The sequence below is a fragment of the Daktulosphaira vitifoliae genome, unplaced genomic scaffold (genome assembly GCF_025091365.1).
Source record: "Daktulosphaira vitifoliae isolate Bord-2020 unplaced genomic scaffold, ASM2509136v1 Scaffold_1, whole genome shotgun sequence".
Lineage (NCBI taxonomy): Eukaryota > Metazoa > Arthropoda > Insecta > Hemiptera > Phylloxeridae > Daktulosphaira > Daktulosphaira vitifoliae.
The window spans coordinates 51448049-51469650 of record NW_026099572.1 but is presented as its reverse complement, the minus strand read 5'-3'; the positions used below and the strand labels follow the sequence as shown (position 1 = coordinate 51469650).

General features: G+C 25.8%; 4 protein-coding genes across 10 annotated transcripts in view; 2 read left to right on the top strand and 2 right to left on the bottom strand.

The window, feature by feature from the left end:
• LOC126896988 (tight junction protein ZO-1) overlaps positions 1–6122 on the bottom strand; it is a 158164-nt gene extending 152042 nt beyond the window's left edge. For 2 of the 3 annotated variants that reach the window (XR_007701999.1, XM_050670296.1), the window contains exon 1: positions 1408–2088. Coding sequence is in view for 2 of the 3 variants with exons in the window: in XM_050670296.1 (XP_050526253.1) it covers positions 1408–1724 (317 nt within the window). In the remaining variant the exon portion in view is untranslated. Of the gene's footprint in view, positions 1–1407; positions 2089–5730; positions 5819–5969 lie in introns of those variants that run through there. The other variant, XM_050670297.1, reaches the window with a different exon arrangement.
• Positions 2182–20312, top strand: LOC126897020 (uncharacterized). The gene is made up of 2 exons (XM_050670360.1): positions 2182–2280; positions 19291–20312. The coding sequence occupies exons 1-2, from the start codon at positions 2256–2258 to the stop codon at positions 19683–19685; spliced, it is 420 nt and encodes a 139-aa protein (XP_050526317.1). The 5' UTR covers positions 2182–2255; the 3' UTR covers positions 19686–20312.
• On the top strand, positions 6217–10462 carry LOC126897014 (plexin A3-like). 4 transcript variants are annotated; one of them, XR_007702005.1, is made up of 2 exons: positions 6217–6327; positions 10297–10462. XR_007702005.1 is itself a non-coding variant. In XM_050670352.1 (2 exons), the coding sequence occupies exon 2, from the start codon at positions 8796–8798 to the stop codon at positions 9627–9629; it is 834 nt and encodes a 277-aa protein (XP_050526309.1). In that variant the 5' UTR covers positions 8205–8438; positions 8776–8795; the 3' UTR covers positions 9630–10114. The 4 variants fall into 4 exon arrangements, 1 of the variants encoding a protein (XP_050526309.1); XR_007702003.1 differs by lacking the exon at positions 6217–6327 and adding an exon at positions 8193–8310; XR_007702002.1 differs by lacking the exon at positions 6217–6327 and adding an exon at positions 8199–8438.
• LOC126897015 (uncharacterized) lies at positions 10566–13238 on the bottom strand. 2 transcript variants are annotated; one of them, XM_050670354.1, is made up of 5 exons: positions 12891–13238; positions 12698–12830; positions 12370–12588; positions 11001–11115; positions 10566–10927 (listed from the first exon to the last, which is right to left on the bottom strand). In XM_050670354.1, the coding sequence occupies exons 1-5, from the start codon at positions 13000–13002 to the stop codon at positions 10688–10690; spliced, it is 819 nt and encodes a 272-aa protein (XP_050526311.1). In that variant the 5' UTR covers positions 13003–13238; the 3' UTR covers positions 10566–10687. The 2 variants fall into 2 exon arrangements, with proteins under 2 accessions (XP_050526311.1, XP_050526312.1); XM_050670355.1 differs by having other exon boundaries at positions 10598–10908; positions 12891–13038.
• Positions 20313–21602: the final 1290 nt, after the last annotated feature.

The following is a 21602-nucleotide window of genomic DNA, read 5'->3' as shown; positions in this document are numbered from 1 at the left end:
GTTCTATTTTATAACAGACTATATATTATTAAAGTAAGAAAGAAAAAAATTGTGTTTTTACACTTATAGAAAGGTACTATAACAATACGACTAAATAAGAACAATATCTTAACGTGTATCTTCAATGGTTAAATTAAATAAATCTGCTCTACAATGATTATTTTTGTGAAAATATGAGTTGCAATATTTTCAAACAAAACATTTACAATAATAATAACGGTATGTCTTTCGTTCTACAGGAACGCGTTGAACGCAATTTCATTAACATTATTTTAACAATTCGTATGGAATGCGATTAATGATGCGCTGGCCATAAGCATCTGGCGCTTTACCAGTAGCAGTTATTTATTGTTTTGTACACATTTAAATACGTTCTACGGGTCCAATGATACAAGTGTCATCTCGATTTTGTTACTGTTTTATTCAACACATTTCGCTTTGCTCTAAGAGCCCGTCCGTAAGCGAACAGACAATTAATTTATGTGGGAATACGTCGCATAATTTGTCTTAATTAAAAAACCTATTGTCGCTTGAAACGTTACACAAATTAAGTACACAGATAATGTCCATATTTGGTTAAGTCGTTCATGTAAACCATGGCAAATACATTTTCAAAACATTTCAATTTTCTGAGACAAATATGGTGGACATTTTTGGTTTAACCACTTACTTAAATGCAATTTGTATGATACGGAAATAAAAAATACTACATACACTTGATACAAAAACGTGTTTAATAATATGTCACAAATTAGCCAAACAATTAACTACTAATAATGTATCATTGTGTTAAGTGTACCGAATTTGTACAGAACAATAGTCGCACATAACTAGCAATGATTGAAGTACATAAGATAATAAAAAAGACGTATAGAAATATATAGGAAAACGGTGAACGGCTTCAAGGCTACCAACGAGGAATTTTATAGTTTTTTTTTAACAGGTGAGAAACCAAATGTGTTTTATTTTATGCAAAGAAAATATTTTTTTTAACGAGAATATTGTATGGCAATACACTTGTCTAGTGTATAATCAAATTATGAAAAAATGTAAATTCAAAAATTATTTACTCATACTAATAGTTACGCCAGAATTAAACAGTGAGCAGTTAAAACAGAATAAGTTATTGCTTTGAAAACAAGAAAATTTGTTCGACAAAAAATCACCTTATACGAAATAAATAGACAGTGATAATAAATAAAATGTTCATTATTATACACTATCGTGCATGTGCTACACGGATAAAACTAACCATTAAACTTATAAAACTAGCAACTGAAGTAAATTCGAAACGGGTTAGATATAAAATTACAAATGTTTTTAGCGGATTTTTTATTTGACTGATACAGTTTGACATGTGACATGGTGTACAGGGTGCGACCAAAAAATAATTGTATTATTTCTTACTCGGTAATGGTGGCGGTGGTCGAAGAAAAACGTCGCTCGTCGGGTAACAAACGGCAACCGCATAGTTTGGGATAAATCACAAGGGTAGCAGGTGCGTCAGGCGAAAACATCATCGGCTGCGGTGGCGTCTTTGCTTCCCGACGTATACGACCGTAAATCCTATCGGTGATCATCGTGTCGGCTACGGCTCCGGAAAACCGTTTGTGATCCCTTCGTCTAGGCGTCGTCCAAGTATTGTAATCGCCAACATAGCGCCATGAAAAAGAAGGCGAAACGGACCTTCGGCGGTCGTACGGCATCGAACAAATTCCGGCCATTGATTTTGGATATCGAATAGATTAATTAGCAATCATGCAAATACATTACGAATTCACTGAGGTTGTGAACGCGAACAGAGACCGACTGCCGTCACAGCCGGTGACATGGTAAAAGTACTCGACGATTGTTGTCAGCGCGTGTAAATATTGACAGACCAGAGTGCAGTAATTCCACTGTAATGTTATTGTGAGTACATCTTCACATCGGATAATCAAACACAGATATAAATTAAAAACAATAATTCGGTTGACAATGGCGCCTGTGATAAAAAATACTATATTTTGTTATTAATTAGGTATTAAAATTCAAAAATTCTGAATCTCGCGCACGTGTTTCGAAACGACGACAACGATGCCGTACGGCGGCCAACCAACGACAAGTAACGAACACAGTCAAATGAAGTGTATTAATAGAGCGTTGATCGGTAGCAAAAGTAATAGAACGGCCTCGACCGTGTCGTTCCAGTAGCTTCTGTTGATGTATGGCACTTTTTTCCGGGACTCTCCAAGTTGGCTGGGCTGCCAATAAAAATGGACAATTGGACGACCGGAAAAGGTACGGACGGGATAAAACCAACGTAAATAAATATACAAACGTCTATAGCAGTACGGTTATTAAATGTGTGTGTTCACTGGTAATGATCGTTTGACTTAGACCTTTGACCAGAATGTCAAAATGTAAATTTTAAATCACATTCGACGCAAGCGATGGGACCTGAACTAAATGCAAACGCTATTGCAATCAATATTTATTTTCTTCACCTTTAGCTGTTTAGTTAAACGTTAGATTAGTTAGTGTCGCAGGCACACTTTAAACAATTGCCGTTGGGTGTTCATTAAATACAAATTAATAGCATTTTAACCTCGGTGCTCAATCTCATTATAGTTTACACATTCTAAAACTGGCGAATGCGTTAAAACACTGTCACAAATATAATGCGCTCGATCGACAGGTAAAAAGTATGTCCCATCGATATAACTATCAATTCCAAAATTATCAATACATGGGCGTTGATAAATTGCCTACTTTCAAATACAGTTATTGAACTCCTGTAAAATAATACAAGCGCGATTCCCACGTTTAAACTGGAATTAGATAATTTTGCAAAGAATTCGAGAATAAATTAAATTTGCAAAACATATGGACACCTGACAGTTGCTATAAATATGAATGGATGCTATAAAAAAAAAAAAAAAAAAAAAAAAAAAATTTAAAAATCTTCAAAAAAGTTTATAAATACCTAAAAGTTATTAATGTTAATGGTTATTTTGATAATATTAAATTATCTTGTATGAATTATTTGTATAAAGAAAATAAGGAGAACTTCATTAATCATTCGAATTTCAAAAAGCAATTTACAGTTTTTTTTAATTACCTTTATACATTCTTTGAGAATATTTAACTTAACACAGCAAACATATCACCGTTACAAATTTACCTTTAAGCAATCTAATATTTTAAATATACACATAGCCAAACCGAGTTAGAGAGTGAGAAAGTGGTTTTTTATTAAGAGACTTGGATATTTTGTTTTTTGTTGAGTTAAATAATGTTTCATAAATTAGTAAAAAATGACGATTGTAATATAATACAACAGATATAACAAAAATATATAGATTTATAATAATAATTACAATGACTTAGCATATCAGTTTTAAAATAAAAATTAATTTGTGATAATCAAAAAAAATATTAACCAAGAAAAAATTATCTTCTTCTTTTTACTCTCCTTAATCGCAAGTACTTGGGGCCAACCAAAATAAAAAAAACCCAGCACAGTGGGGACGTGGCATAGTTAAGTCAAGTATAATGATATCTGACAGTGAATAAAATCACTATTATTAAAAACGCATCGATGCAAATCTGTAGTTAGTGTTTAATTTTAAAAAATTGGTGGATTATTCCAAAAGCTACATGATCTGCTATTTCCTTATTTATATCCTGATTAAGATAAAGTATGTCGAATGAAAAAGGGATTATTAAAAAATATTATTTCTCATAAAAAAATTGTGTTGATCCATACACTTTTCAATAAGTTATAACATTATAAAGTTAAAAATGTAAAAAATAAAATTGAGAATTTTCACACAAAAATAGTATTTGATAGCCATTTTCACTGTGAAGACAAAATAAAGTCCGAAATTTTTTTTTCCATAATAAAATACATTACATTAGTTTTACTTTAAGATATATATAAAAATGTCAGAATTTTTTGTGAAAAAGTTGTCATTTTGAATCCCCTCCTGTAGGCANCTTTCCGGAACACTTTTAAAAGTTAAGCTGAAAATGTAAATTTTTTGTGAAAAAGTTGTCATTTTGAATCCCCTCCTGTAGGCAGGTAAACGGTCAGATTTATAAAAAAAATATACCAAATTATAGGTAAAAACATCATGCATCTATAATAAATAAATTATATCATTTTGGTCAATTTTGAAAAAGTTGTGGCAGTTTTAAGTTAAAAAAATTTCTAAAATTATCGATTTTTAAATTTGTACATTTTTTGGAGATTTGCCCCAATTACAGGGAACGAGGGTAATTTTTTTAATTTTTAGGATAATGTCTACGATTAGATATGATTTTTGATCTTTTGACTTATCATTAAAAGAAATCGGTTCAGCCAGAGCTGAGAAAAAGTGGTAACAGACATAAATAAATAAAAAAAACATCATAGTAAATTTAACACCTTCTGAGCTTCGTAGCAAAGCTAAAATAAATATATTATACGAGTATGCAATGATAATTTCAGTAATTGATTAACTTTGTCCTTGAAATCATTTATTTAAAAGTGATTATTGAACATAATTTCATTTACCTATTTCAGGTAAACTAATTGATTCAAATATCAACTTTTATAATACAATAAGAAACTGTGACATCTGTCTATACTTCCTGAAAGTTTGATTTATTCCATACAACAAACGTTATTGATATTATAAATAAAGTATTATACTATAAAGTAAAACCAAATATATATGAACGTTTGAATAGTTTTAAATTAAAATAATAGTTTTTGAATTAAACTTGAGTCATTAATAAGATCTAAAAATAATAATATCTTTTAAATTTAAATTACAATTCCATTATTTTAATATAGAAACTTTATAGTATTATTTATTGCACTTAGATTTAGCTTTTAAAAATATTACAAATGAACTTCAAATTAAAAAAATTATTATTTTATCTTCAATCAATCAGAAAAAATGAAATATTTATTGACAACACTAAATTTGAAAGAATGGTAGATATACTAAGAGCAACAGCCAATTATAATTCATGTCATATTTACAATACACTTCTATTATAAATAATTAAAAGACTATAATTTACTAAAAACTTGTTAATAATACATTGTATTATCTAATAAGTAATCTAATAATTATTTACCAACAAATCTTTAAATAACTAAGATAATTTATAAAAATGTTAATTTAAAAACTTTATAGATTTAACTATTAAATTATTATTTTTTTGTGTTTAAAAATGAAATATTAAAAACAGTTTAGGATGTATATCATAACATATAACATGTACGCAATATTGGCTAAAATAAATAATTAATAATGTATATAAATTTTAAAAAGTTACTTATTCATAATTATATACTGCCGGCCAAAATTATTAGATCACACAATAACTTTAAGATTTTTTTCAAATAAGATTTGATATCTTGTTGGTTTATTAAATATTATTATAATAGTAACAAACATGATTGCTGTAGATTCAAAGAAAAAATAATTCACCTGCAAAAAATTATCGACAGAAATTTTAATTCGAATTTCTTTGGTGATCTAATAATTTTGGCCGCCAGTATATTTAATTTATATTTATTCACTATTATGTTTTATAAATAGAACAAATTTTTAACAAAAAAATGCTGAATGTTTGGTATTTGAAATCTTGAAACTTTACTCATAGAATTTATATCACTTATAAATACAATAAATTTAAGTAATAGATATTTTAAAATGTTTATAAAACAAATTTATTTACTATTATGAAACTAACCTGTTACTCATTCTTTGTCCTCCAACACTTTCTTGGTCATCCGAATCCATATAACGCATTTCTTCATCTTTAACCATTTTAATTTAATCTAAAATTACGATCATAAATGTATCATAATTAAATATATAAAAGGTATAACTTTCCAATTAAATGATTATGTATCAATAAATATATATATTATATATACATTTTTTTAATAAATTGATTTTAAAAGAACTTCCATTTCATTGCCAACTTACCTAAATATAAAGTAAATTTTAATTACATTTATAAAAAAAATACAGAAAATTTATCAGTGTAAAAATAAATACTATTTAACATTAAAAAAATTAATTTTAAAGTAATTACAATAGTATAAATATTATAAGGCTCCTTAAATGTAAACAAAGCATGCTATCATGTTATCAATTGCAACACATTTCAAGGAGATTGTACTGTTGCTTAGGTCACGTGATCTTTTCTTAACGTGGTATTAAGGAATTTGCTAATCGTGACGTGAATAAATAATTGTCTAATTTTTCTTTTACTATTTGTTTCCAAAGAAGTCTTTTCCATAAGTTTGAATCTTAGAAGTTTTTTCAACGATTTATACATTCAGTAGGTATTCAGTAGTAGTGAGTCTTTTAGAGCATGTGCTTTTTTTTTTTTATAATTTTAATTCTAACATTGCTAAATATTTTTTTCCTTATATTTAAGAATATTGTTTAACCTTTCACTCTATAAATATCTTCATCATTTAATCATTAACATTTCGAAAAGGATCTTGAAGTAATTTTTTCCATTAATAGCCAACTTTCTTAATAACGTTACTAATTTTCTACCACTAGTAATGAAAAAACTCAGAAATAAAAAAAAATTCAATTTTAATAAATCTCTTTTTAAATTTGCTAAATTTGTATTTGATTACCGTCTTTTAGTTTCTTTGATTATTTAGGTACTTATTAAATTTAATACAAACTTTTAATAGGATAATAAATTTAGTTATCAACGTAGAATTATAAAATATCAATGTAGTAATAAAACTTAGACAACCTGTAATCAAATTAAGTGGTACAGAATAAATATAAAGTTTTGTCATTTTGGAGGTAGTTTTCATTAAAAACTAATTTAAATTAATTAAATGCTTTAAGAAGTCAGTTACTTTAAAAAAATACATTTAAGAAATTATTATCAAGTATTACTAATTAAAGTTTATTACAGTAGCATTATGAGCATAATCAATATAAAATTATAAAATAATGTATCTTATTAGTTATACAATGAACTTAACTCGTGAAGAGTACAATAATCATTAGGTAATTTAATACGCGTAAATGTTTTTCAATAACAAATAGTTTTTTTAAATAAAATATAATCGAAACCTTTGACCTGTAAGATAAATTAAAAAATAAGATAATACAGTAGAACTCCAATTATCCGAATTAATGGGGACCGGGACCCATTCACTGACTAATCAAAATAAACAATGACAGGTGACTACAATGCGCCGGAACTGGAGTGGGAACTCTTACCACTCGTTGTGCCTACACTGACGCCGCGGACTTTGGACAAATTTTTTTCTGATTTTTTCTGAAAGTGATTCGGATAATCGGCGATTCGGATGATCGGAGTTCGGATAATTGGAGTTCTACTGTAAATATACAGAGTGATTGACTAACTATGTCTCACGTAATATCTTAAAAAATACAAGTGTTATAAACAATTTTTTTTCTTTATCATTATGGATCTTTGTTGAGATGTTTCACAAGAAAATGTAAATTTTTACCACCATCCCTTATGCTTAAAACTTGTATCAATTTCATATTTTCAAAAGACAACCCAATTTTTTTTTACACTATTAGATTTAGTTTAACAAAAAAAATATTTTGTAAAAAAAATATTTTATTTTATATTAAGTGCTCCATGGCTTTCTAAAGTTTATGGTTTATTAAGAAAAAATTATAACAAACTTGCACGTTATAGGTAGTAAATCGATAAGGCCTATTCTAACTACATGCGTTGACACAGTGAACCGGTAGCCTTATCGCTACACAAAATAATAATGTGACCGTGTTGGAAAAACAACTAAATTTTATATCAAATATCGTAAATTATAAAGTAGCGTATCTTATTCAAAATTTATGTTTTATTTTTTTTTTGCTAAATATATTTTTTTTTATGACGAAAAAAAATATATAAAAATAATATGGGGTTGCCATTTGAAAATCTGAATTTGATACAAGTTCTAAGTATAAGAAATGATGATAGAAATTTAATTTTTCTTGTGAAACAGCTTATCAAATTCATAATGTTTAAAAAAAATTGTTTATAACACTTGTATTTTTAAAAGATATTACGTGAGACATAGTTAGTAAATTACTCTGTATAATGGACATTGAATTAGTCATGGAAATTGAACAAATATTATATTATCATCACTTATGTTAGTCTAATTTGTTTATAAATTATTTAAACATAAGCAACAGTAATTAGTACTTATACAGATTTAGTTAGAACTTCTATTTATACTAAAACTAAAGATATTATGCAGCATTAGTTTTTAAAAAAAATTTCTTTGAAATATTACTTTAATTTTTAAAGGTAATTAAGTTTGATATTGTGAATATATTAATTACAGTTTTATATTGCTAAAATTAAAAAACCTATATAATCGGTAACTGGTATAATAAAAAGATCAGGAATAATTGAAATATGTACACATAGAAATCGTAAGTTTTGATTTAAACTATTATAATAAAAAGCTTCGTCACGAATGTGTAAAGTGAAATTTTTTTAGGATGCATCTTTTTATTTTAAAGATGGAATTTGGGTGTTTTAAATAATTTACTTATATTACTAATAATAGCACTTCATGAAAAAAATTAAGTAAAATTTATTTTATGATACAAAAGTTTATTTATATAACAAAAATGTTTTATATTTATTAACTTTGGTGTCCTAAAATATATAAAACTGTCGTTTTCGATAATTATCTTTTTTTTTTTTATTAGTATATAATCAGAATTGGTTAGTTGGCATTATTAAAATTTTTAGTTTTATTTGCAGAAAAATTTAAATAGTTAAAAATGTTTAATACTTTCAAATTTGATGGGAGTTTTAACAGCGTATTGGCTCATCATACATACCGCCATAAGTTGTTAACATTACTCTACTTTACTTCTTTATTAGTAGCTTCCAGAAGTTTTAATACAATTGATATATTAAATATGCGAAATGGAGTATTAGAATCAACTAAATCCAGTAAAATTGGTTCTTCAGAAGTAATTGTTAATTCTATTAATTTCAATTGTTCAACCTATAAATCGTGTACTGAATGTGTTACCTCACTATTTTTGTGTGACTGGTGTATGGAGAAACACATTTGTACCAGTAGTTATCAAAAACAGTGTATTTACGATGCTGTAATTACAAACAAAAAAGGTACAGTTATGAATGCAAGAAAAGGACCTTATTATTGTCCGAAAGTTAATGTATTTAATTCTGAAAATTTTGAAATACTTATACCATCGGATCAAGAAGAGTTGGTCAAAGTTAACGTTGACATAATTGGTCAATTTATTTTTAAGAAAGGGTTTTCATGCAGATTTACTATTGACGGAATTGTATACAACGTAAGCGCAACATATAATGCGAATACAATTATATGCGAAAAGACTAAGTTTAGTTCCCAATCTTCTACGCAGAATGCTCAACTAGAAATATTGTGGGGTGATTTTGTACCTTTAGACAATATAAATAACTTACATATTACTATTTACAAATGTACTGAAATGGCTAAAAGTTGCGGTGCATGTTTAGCTTTACAAGATAAGTTTAATTGTGGCTGGTGTCCAACGAAAAATAGCTGTGAAGTAAAAAATCAATGCAATTCATTAAATTATCAAAATGATACTTGTTAAATTGTTTACAATTTTGTATTTTTTTATATATAAATGTCACTAGATCTTAATTATCCTAAAGAAAATCTAATTAATAAGATAATATGATTTTATAATATACACATATCATGTTTAAGTCTACACTTAAATAGTTTTTTGTAATAAATTCTGTAATGTTTTTATTATAGAGAGTCTTTTAAAACTTAAAGAGATTCAAAAGTTTTAACAATCAATTGTTCAAAAAGTTATTTTATGTAATTATTTTTATTTCTTTAGAAATGTTTGGAATGCTTAATAAAATATTTATTAATATCTCAATAGATTTTTATTACCCCTGGGAAGCTTTGTCACCTAAGTGTATATTATCAATCTATAAGTAAAAACCCTACTTTAACTAAAATCTTCATGTGACTACCGAACACAGTTAACATATTATTTAAAATTTAGGGATATTTTATAATTCGATAGATTATGTTTTTTAAATTATTGTTCAAAATTATGAAAGGATACATAATTTTATAATTCCATAAAAATGTATTTATTTAAAAAACCTTTCAATACGTTTACAGCAAAATTGATAATTTTCCTTAATATTTAAGGAAATTGTTGAAATTACTATTCGGCTTGAATTTTTTAAAGCCCATGATTTAAAATTAAGATACTATAATTTTCTTTTATGTTATTTTAGATGCCTAATTCAAGGCGTTCTGTTTCATTTTTTATCGGCAAGTAAGAAATGACAAAAAAGTATTATTAAAAAGCACTTTTAATAACTGACAAAACCAATATTAATTTAAAATGAAGACATAGTATTTATTTCATATCCCAAGTTAAAGGTTTGTATGGTGTTTATACCCTAGTATGAACATTCCAACAAAAAATAAAACATAAATAAATAATGGAAAAAACTAACATAATAATTTCTAACAGAATCAAATACATTTTGAATTAGTGCTATGTAATATATATATATATTAATAACAAATTAATTAAGTGAACATTGATATGATTTATTTAGAACAATAAACAAATAATTAGGCTATAAGTTTAATAGTTAATACTATGTATAATTATCATATTTAAGTTAATTCATACAGTTCAGTTTGTTCATTTGAATATTTCAAAATTACTTCTGTCAATGAAAATATTGCATTTTCCATCATAATTGGATTTAGTTTGTTTTCCACTGCATTGGCTAAGCTTTCTGTTATGTTTAATTTGTACTGTACCAAATAAAATTCGACAATTAAATTGGCAATTGGATTAACAGCATAATATCTCATGTAGGATCCCAGGAAATCTAAACCAGTTATTGTAGTCTATACATAGATAATAAATGCATTTTTTACTACAATTAATATTTACTTTTATTTATTAATCAATTATATATACCTTAGCTTCTCTATAGTTATAGTCAACTGATACATTCTGAATCTTTACATTTCTAGATAATAAATCCACATCTAATGTTGTTGTGATTACCGAGGTAACATTATAGAGATGAGTTCTAGAAACAAAATATGCACTTGTTAGCATTGTTATTAAAAATTAAGTTTGTTTTCAATAGGTTCTAACTAAATTATCAATCACAGAGTTGTCTCAAATGTAAAAAAAAATATACTCAAAAATTTTAGCTTCGATGCAAAGCTGAAAATTAATTAATTTTACTATGATGTGTTTATTTTTATTTTTTTGTGTCTGCCACTACTTTTTCTGAGCTCTCACTGGACCGATTTTTCTCAACAATACGTCAAAATCGTTTCTAGTTGAAGACATTACCTTTAAAAATGAAAAATTTTTCCCTTGATCCCTATAAATGATGAAAATTGCCCAAAGAATTACGATTTTTAAAATCGGTAAATTTCGAAATTTTTTTAATTTAATTAACATAACTTACTGAAACATTAAGTAATTCCTTTTCATTTGATATAAATTTTATGATAATCTGACACTTTACTTGCCCACAGGGGAATTCAAAATAGCAACTTTTTTACAAAACTCAACTTTTTCAACTTAAGTTTTAAAAATGTTCCAGAAATATTGCGTCCTTATAACATATGTCAAATTAAAGCTTATATAACATACTATAAATTAAAAAATATATATGTGTCCCAACGACTCATCTTCTATGTGCAAACGGCTGCCGTAGTTAAAAAAATGCTATTTTTGTGTTCTAATTTTATTTCTTTTGTTTATGTTAAAATATCTTATAAAGGTTAGCCATAGTAATGATCCACCAATAAATACAAAATTTACATGAATCTAATTTACATTAAATTTATACTTATTTTTATTATTTTGCCTCTTCAAAGTTAAGAAAAGATTTTTTAAATTTTTGACAATTTTTATAAAACTAGAACTTTTTTAACTTAACTTTTGAAAATGTTCCGGGAAATCTGCCCCTTTTAATATATGTTATATTTAAAGCTTATTTTATGTACTACAAGTTCAAAAAAAATTTGTACCGACGACCTAATTTCTTGTGCAAATGGCAGTCAAAGTAGTACAAAAAATAGATGTTATTTTTGCTTTTGTAATAATCTACTTATTTCTTAAAATTAAACACTAACTACAGGTTTGGATTGAAGCGTTTCTTATGATAGTGATTTTAATCACTGTCAGATATCATCTATACTAGTCTCTACTATGCCACGCTCAAACTGTGCTACCGTTTTTTTTGAGTTAAAGTAGACATTTTTAAAATTAAATATTTGATTAGTAAATTTAAATTTTTAATTTTTAATTAAATCAATTTAAGTACTTGATAATGCCAGCACTCTGTGAAACAATGGTATTATTTGTTATCCAGGAACTGTCAAGTTTGAGATCACCTGATAAACTGTAATTAGCTTTGAACTCCAGATCAGGTATATTAAAGGTAATTATCCATTTATTTCCGTCGAAAACTGTTGCAGTTACATTTAATATTTCTATTTTATCAAAGCCGTTAACCTCTACATTACTCAACGTTGCATTAACACTAAATACAAAAAGTCCTCAAATTATTTTCTGGAATTGTTGAAGCATAAATTCATGCCAAATTGCTGATTGATAATAAGAAACAATAATTTTTTTATGAAAATACTTACTTCATATATATGTTTTCAACGTTTACTAAGTGTATATCATTTAAATATAATACTGTGCTTTGATTAGCTATATTGTTTTTAAAATGTTCTGCGAAATTTACTAAAAGCTGATCAATCGTGTTTCTTTGGTTATCTATTGATTATAATAATGTCTATTAAAATAAAATAATTGATAATTGTGATTTTGACTTACCAATTATTGAATTATATTTGAGTAGTTTTATTAGTAAAGAATCGCCAATAATAAAAGAGGAAATCTGATTACTTCTAATCACAGCCAAGAAAAACAATAAGAAAATTTTCATTTTTAAACAAAATGAACAACTAACACAAGACTAATTACGTAATAGTTTATATCATATAGTTTTAAATGTATAATACAATTCAAATTTCAAACACGGTGTATGAAATGTTGAACTTATTTAAAAAAAGTAAAATTAATAAGAAAATGCAAAATAAAAATATTTTATTTAAGAATTTTTCTTTTTAACAAAATGTTTTTAACTTGCCTAGCTTTTGTCTGACTATTGTTTGTTTTTACTGACAGCACATCCTTTTATAGAATGAAATTATTTTTTTAATGGCAACCTTATCTCCTAACTAAAGGTTTACTCATATCAAGTTTATACGAGTTATATATGTGTCATTTACAGAGTTTTGTACAAGTTTAATACATAAACCAACGTTCATTTTATACAGAGTGAAGCAATACACATTTCAAATTTGCATACAAAATAATTTATCATCATCCCTCGTTTTTAAATTTTATATTTTCTAAGACATAAAATTGAGTAAAAACTCATTAAAAATAGTCTATTAACTATTTGCTGTCTCGAAAGTTGTATATCTGAGATAATTTACATATTGTAATACAAAACATAATTTAAAGTAAACTGTTAATTTAAATTTAGATCAGTACGATCGATAACTTTAGAGTTTTATGCATACGAATATATTTAAGTTAGGTTCATTACTTTTGGATAGTATAAATTTAGATAATAAAGTAATGCATTCACATTCTTATATAGTTTATTGCATCATTTCCCTGTGTAAATATAAATGATTGCCCTGTAGACCAGCAGATATATACAAAATTTTTTATTGTTCATAGATGATGCTTATTAAATTTAAACAATGATATTCTTATCTAGAGTTTGATAGTCAATGATCATAGTAAAACTTGTAAAAGTTCATGGTCATTTTCTTTAAAAACGAAATGATCTACTAAATATTTAAAATAAGTATCAATGAATTGTTTTGTGGATATTTAATATGTTGGTGATAGATGCTCGAAATGCTTATTTTACTTTGATTTAATAATTAAAAATTATAATTACACTACAATTATTTTAATTTTATGATTTTAAAATTAACAAACAATTTTATCATAAAAAAACCCACCACAGTAGGGACGCAGCATATTTGTGATAAGTATTGATAATAATTGATAGTGATAAGGTGTCATTTTATTTGAAAAAATAATCCATAAATAATTAAACAAAACATTTAAGGTTTTTAAATTAAACAATATTCCAAATTCAAATTAATAAAAAAAAACGACTAGTTTTAGAGAGTGATGTAATACCCACGAACTTCACTTTTGACTAACTTTCAAATAATTTATATAAATACAACAAAAGTGACTACATTATAAAATTTTTATTGAATATCATACTGATAATGAAATTTATAATAATCAAAATTCATGTGACATTTTATACATACATATTTTTAATTAATAATCTAAGTATTGTTTGCCATGTAAAAACTAATACATATGTTTAGAATAAAATAATCACATTGAACACTACTACAATCGAGATTATAAAAAAGAGACAAAGAGTATCTAACATGTAAAAGTAAAAAAAAATGCTAAGGCTCGCCAGTTCGCTTTTGTAAATCTCTCGCTTTATTACTCTCTATGTCCTACGTGGATATCAAAAGAACAAATATTCTTTCCAAGCCCAAGGAGTAATAGAACTTGGTGAACGTGAATTTCGATTGTTGGGTATCCAGTGATATTTGCAAATATTATTTCAGCGTTCAAATTATTTTTACCTGATTACAAGTTATTTTTAAGCTTTTAAATAAGAACAAAGAAAAGCGTTCAATTTTACCAATCCTTATAAACACATTTTAGTGGATAGAATAATATTAATCGTTTTTAAACAAAAGGTTCTTATGAGTGTTCAAAAATCATTAACCGTAATTAAATATTATATTGTAAGAATATACGGTATACACACATTTTAAAAATCTTGAGTGTGAGACGACCGTGCTGTTGACGGCGCCACTCAAGGAAGAAGCCTTGGAGAAAGGCTGTATAAACGCACTTGCCACTCAAGGTTGCTTAACATTCATAAAACCGTATATTTACAATTCAACACATCAACAGAATAAAATAACAAAATATAATTAATTATATGTAGTAATTCAAATGTGTTCTACCGCATCTAGCCTTTTTACATAATTACACTATTTTTACATCTTTTCTTTTTATTATATTTTGAATGATTACAAGAGAGAGAATCTTGAGTAGAGTGTTGCAGAATTTGTATATTTGAAGTTACCTAAAGAACTGGTTTTGAAAGGGAAAAATGGATTTTTATAGTCAGAAGGAGATAGTCTAGCAATCTCTAACATAATATCAAAATCTGAGGCTTTATTCTAATAGGTTCATTACAATGAGGGCCCTGCGCGGAGTCCTTACTTAAAAATTTGTACAATAAATACAATAAGTTTACCCCATAATTAGCAGGTTATTTTATTAGCTTCGATGCGAAGATGAGAAGGGTATTAATTTTACCATGATGTGTTTTTTTTTTTTTTTTTTTTCTGTTGCCTTTTTTTCTCAGCTCTCACAGGACCGATTTCTTTTAACAATACGTCAAAAGATCACAAATCGTATCTAGTTGAAGACATTACCCTTAAAAATTGAAAAATTTTCCCTCGTTCCCCGCAAATGGGAGAAATATCCAAAAAATTACAAATTTAAAAATCGGTAAATTTTGTCATTTTTTTCACTTTTTTTTCTTAAAACTTTCATAACTTTTTCAAAAATCAACAAATCAACAAAATTTTTTTTTATACTAAAACCTTAGATATTTTCTTTTCATTTGATGTCATTTTTTTGAAAATTTAACATTTAATCTGCTTATTGGGGGGGATTTAAAATAGCAACTTTTTTACAAAAACTAATTTTTTCAACTTAATTTTTGAAAATGTTCCGGAAATACTGCGTCCTTTAAACATATATCAAATTAAAGCTTATTTTATGTACTATAAAATGAAAAAAAAAAATTTGTCCCGACACTTTATCTTCTGCATGTAAACGGTTGCCGTAGTTAAAAAAACACTATTTTTGTGTTAAAATTTTCGATTTTCGATTTTTAATTTTCAACTTAAAAATGCTATAACTTTTCGAAAAATGCATGTATCAGCACAATTTTTTTTTTCTAAATACATTATAAGTACATCTTCCATTTGACATACTTTTTATTAAAATTAGACAATTTCCCCTTATATAGGGGGGGTTCAAACTTTGAAACATTGTATAAAAAATAGAACTTTTTCAACTGAACTTTTGAAAATGTTCCGGAAATACTGCGTCCTTTAAACACATATCAAATCAAAGGTTATGTTATATACTATAAATTAAAAAAAATAAGTTTGTCCCAACACTTTATCTTCTGCATGTAAACGACTGCCGTAGTTAAAAAAACGCTATTTTAGTGTTAAAATTTTCGATTTTAAATTTTCAACTTAAAAATGCTATAACTTTTCGAAAAATGTATGTATCAGCAAATTTTTTTTCTAAATACATTATAAGTACATCTTTCATTTGAGTTACTTTTTATTAAAATTGGACAATTTCCCCTTATATAGGGGGCGTTCAAAACTTCTATTAAAAAATAGAACTTTTGAAAATGTTTCGGAAATACTGCGTCCTTTAAACATATATCAAATCAAAGGTTATGTTATATACTATAAAATGAAAAAAAAATTTGTCCCGACACCTTATCTTCTATATGCAAATCGCTGTCGAAATTTAAAAAAAATGTAATATTTGCGAAAAAAATCACCTTCTATTGGGATATTTTTTGTACTTAAAACTGCCATAACTTTTTCAAATATTAACAAATCAAAATAATATTTTTTTATATTGAAACCTTAAATATTTCCCTTTCATTAAATATCATTTTTTTTTTTAATATAACACTTATTCTGTTCACAGGGGGGATTTAAAATAGCAACTTTTTTACAAAAACTAACTTTTTCTACTTATTTTTTGAAATGTTCCGAAAATACTGCGTCCTTTAAACATATGTCAAATTAAAACTTATGTCATGTACAATAAAATTAAAAAAAAAAATTTGTCTAGTCGACCTATCTTCTATGCGTCAATGGCTATCGTATTCAAAAATATGCTATTTTTGTATTAAAATTCTGGGTTTTGTACTTTTCTTTTAAAATATCTTATTAAAGGAATACATAGACTTTCATGATTATTATATAATTTAATTGACATAGAATAAAGTTCATAAGACATAAGATATTAAACTTATTAATTTTTTTTGCTTTTTTAAAGTCGAAAAAGTAATTTTTAAATTTGAGTCAGCTTAAATAGCTAATTTTATCGGACTACGTAAGCAACGAACAGTTGTTGAGTCGGTAACACTTGTGAGTTTCATGCTTAGGGTACGAGTTTCAACCCCGTTTGTGGCCATCAACATTTTGCATTTTTTTGAGTTAGAATAAAATTTTCAAATCATTTGATATTTATTTATTTGGTATTTATTCTCGAATTAGATTTGATATGATAAAAGTATTCAACTACAAAAGTAAATAATTTTACTTTGTAATTTATTAATTTTTTAACACTATTTGTGTGTACTACTACCAGTCTATAATATTCCAAATTTTTTTGTAACATGGTTGCTATATAAATCATAAATTTAAAAAAAAAAATGATTTTTAGTTTCACCTGAATTTAACGATGGATTTTTACAATTATAATCAATTTTTATAATACTCTAAATGGATTAACTTTTTTTTTATTGGTTTTTTTAGATATATAATCATTAAAATTAATTAAATTCTGAATATTCCTATTGTAGAATCTTTTTAAATACCAAAAATTAATTAGAAATGATTACTATGATTTTTATTTAAGTAATCTATTACGATAAAAATGTAAAAAAATCTAACTTTTATGATAAATGTACTGTAAATAGTAATTATAAAATTCCCTGATTGCATATTAATCTTAACAATTTTATTTTTTTCTATTTAATAATGTCAATTTCAAACTTGCAAGTTGAGTTACATGTTATGGCAATAAATTCATTTTATAAAATTGTATTTTTATTAGTCTCTCGAAAATCATTTCTAAAATTGTCTACACGCACATTTATCCACTAAAATGTACCTACTTGTAATCACATAAAAGATGTAAAAGTTTTTACTCTGTGATCACAGCATAGTTTACATAAAATAAAACAGTATGATTATCTGTATTATTAAAAGTACATTTATTTGTATTCTTGTTTCGAGTATAAAACAGCTACGTGTAGTAATTCATTATATAAAATTATTATGATGAAGTCAATTAAATTATAAAATATGTAAATTAACATTCTTTGGTATATTATATATATTTTTTATTTGAATTATATCACAATGATATATAATTGAAGACTTTAAATCAAGTGTTGTGTTAAAAAATTAATTTTTAGTTGTATACAATTTTTGGAAATTTAAAAAAATATTTAATAAATACTAGATGATATTATAAAACCATGATAAATGCTACTTTTATCTTCTTTAAATTTGAATTATGTTAATAAACTGAAATTTTGAGTTGAATTAATAACATGACGAAATGTTTTAAATATTAACGGGCGTTTTAATAATGATAAAATATGAAATTGTGTCTAGTAACATTAATATTTATTTCTAGAAAAAAACTGTTAATAAAAATATATTAACAAGCTAATTTCGTTACCTAGTGTTATTTTTTTTAAAATTTGAAAAAAATAAACAAACAATTTGTTCCAAACAATTCTAGTTAGTTTCTTAACTTCGTTAGCTGTAAAATTTACGCTCTGTAGACAAATTTGTGATCAGTATTTTCAATTGTTTGGAAGCTTTTAAAAGTTTTGTATTATTTTGTAAATACACATCATTGACTCATTTCCTGTCAGCTTCAGATGGATAAAGTCAATTATCATCCGTATTTCATGTCTAGAAGACAAAAAGGTTAGTAGATAAAAAATGATGTATAATTTATTTAAATAATTTGAGTAAAATGAAATAATATTTGTATCAGAACTACCCCTAAATATTTCAAACTTATCAAACATTTATGGTTGAAAAATTCATTTGTCGTTACAGATTTTAATAAAAAATTAAACATTTGTTAAACCGTCTGATTATTGTATTTATTGTACCCAATAGTTTTCTTTTTATCAAAACTTCTATAATACCAATCTCAATTATATTGAAACACTTTTTTTCATATGTATTTTATTTTTCGAGCTTTTAAAAAGTAAAAAATTGTTTAACGCTTAATAACTCTTAATTAATTTTTTCAGGTCATCTAAGATCCAATACTGGCGTTTGCGGTTTATTAAACGTTTCCCAGAAAAATGAATTTAAGGCAAAACTACCTCGTGTTAGTCACAAAAGGTACATCGAATTGATCCAACGGAAATATAATTCTTCGATTGAAGAATCAAAACGTTTATTCAAAAAAGTTTATGGCTGTAATATTCCTCGTCAAGTTAGTGTTTTGAATGAAGAAATGGAGTGCAATCCTCATACATTGCTTGAGACTGATCAAGTTATACCGGTACATGTAATCATTGAGGAGACTGATAGTGATATGACTTACAACCCTTATAAACGTAAAGCTCCCACTCCTGCAGAGGGAAATTATATAATACCGAAAAAAAGGTGTTTTAAACCCAGAATAAGTTGCAGCATCTGAGATTGTTTTTGCCTCAAGTTGCTTTGGTTGTATTAAAAATGTTGAACAGATACACGAGTTGTATTATATCGTGAAACTATAAACGAGTACGTGAAATTATATTTTAATTTCAGTCTTTTGAATATTTGTTTTCTTCGGACTAACGTCATCGAAAATTGTTTTTGAAGCGTATCCATAACATTGTTTTAAATGTCTGTACATATTTATTTATATTCAATTAATAATATTTAATCACGGACATTTCATCAAACTATACAGAAAATCATGAAAACTTTCACATTGTTTTAGTAATGTATAAATTAATATTTTTGGTTTAAACTTGAAATGTGCATCATAACTAAAGTCAAATTTAAAATAAAAAAATCTCTTAAATCGATGCCATAATTACGTTGATCTAATAGGCATCTAAAATTTTTCTTCTAGTAAAATTTTACGAGGAACGTTTTCTTTGACGTTTTTCTTTTCCAAATGCACATTAAGCATGTTTCTTTTGTAAAAACTTTTTTGTATAATCTCTATAAGTTGTTCTCTAAAATAACACATTTTTGAGAAAAATCATGCTGTATATTTAAAAATTATAAAGTCCTGAGGGTAATTTTTAACTACCAACAATACATACCTAGCATAAATAAAAATAAAATTAATTATTAAGCAATTTTTTTATATAAACCATGTTATGAAATCGAAAAAAAAAATAAAATATTATTATGTAAAAAAATGATACAGAAATTTCCATAAATCATTATATTATTTTTAATATACACGTTATTTGTAAACGAAATAAATGTAATTTTCATATAAAATATAGATTTTTGTAATTGTAAAAATTTGTAAATTTTTTTAAGAATAAATTATCTTATTTTAAAACATATAACTTATATCATAACTCATTTTATATTTTTTATTTTTATAATAAAATGGGTTACTAAGTGACTATTTTACCTAAATAGTGTAAATAATAAGAGGCGTTTATTCATTTAAGTTATACAGTTTTGATCTATGAAAATTTAACTCAATCAAAAATTGATTTTACACGATAATGAACATATTTACGATCAAACTGTTCTATAATTTTCGTTAAACGTTTCTTTTTCAATAGAAAACACTATTGTTTGGGTGATCGGCAGTGTACATGACAGCTGAAAAGAAGTCTGGATGCATATATGTGGGAAAATGCAAACAGGCAATTACAGGAACAGAGCGAAGACGCAATACTATTATTTAATTTATATATATGTATAAATTAATACACAAAAAACTATTAAATGTTAACAAACAAAAATAACACATATATTTAATTACACACGAAAACTCTATATAAAATATTCACACAACACAAAAATATTATATAAAACAAAATACACTTATAAACTAAAGAATATACATAGAGACACGTCTTAGCCGACTCACGACTTGACTTAATTTTCCCTTCTGATAATACTAGATACTACTATCTATCTCCAGACCCTGGAAGTGGTGCCATCTAGATATCAATGGTATCCACATATATGCGTGTAATTATAAACGAGGGAGACGGTACACTGCCTCCGGTATTCAAGTTTATGACCTGGAGTCAAATGGGGGAGGGGGGTGAAACGTGACGAGTAACCGCAATGACAGGTCTCTAAATAATTGATGGACGAGATATAAGATGTATGAGTAAACATTCAAATAAGCTAAGTTTACACAGAAATAATAATGTACTTAAATCGTGAGTAACATTTATTTGACAGATATATGAACATTTATACAATTAAACATTAAGTTAAAAAAAATATTTTGTTAGATAGGTTTAATTTCTTGACTTTTATTTTTTACTATCAATTATAAAAGCTGAATTATTTGATTAAACATTTTTCAGTAGTTAAATATTTGTGATTTTATTACTATTGAACGACTTTTCAACTAGTACGAAAC

Excerpts from the sequence above, each read along its gene's own strand:
- LOC126897020 (XM_050670360.1), top strand. The coding sequence starts at position 2,256 with ATGGACAATTGGACGACCGGAAAAG. Across the intron at positions 2,281-19,290 it reads CAATTGGACGACCGGAAAAG|GTCATCTAAGATCCAATACT; the intron begins GTACGGACGGGA and ends TAATTTTTTCAG.
- LOC126897014 (XM_050670352.1), top strand. The coding sequence starts at position 8,796 with ATGTTTAATACTTTCAAATTTGATGGGAGTTTTAACAGCGTATTGGCT.
- LOC126897015 (XM_050670354.1), bottom strand. The coding sequence starts at position 13,002 with ATGAAAATTTTCTTATTGTTTTTCTTGGCTGTGATTAGAAGTAATCAG. Across the intron at positions 11,116-12,369 it reads CAGAGTGCTGGCATTATCAA|AACTCATCTCTATAATGTTA; the intron begins GTACTTAAATTG and ends TTTTGTTTCTAG. Across the intron at positions 10,928-11,000 it reads ATAACTATAGAGAAGCTAAG|ACTACAATAACTGGTTTAGA; the intron begins GTATATATAATT and ends ATCTATGTATAG.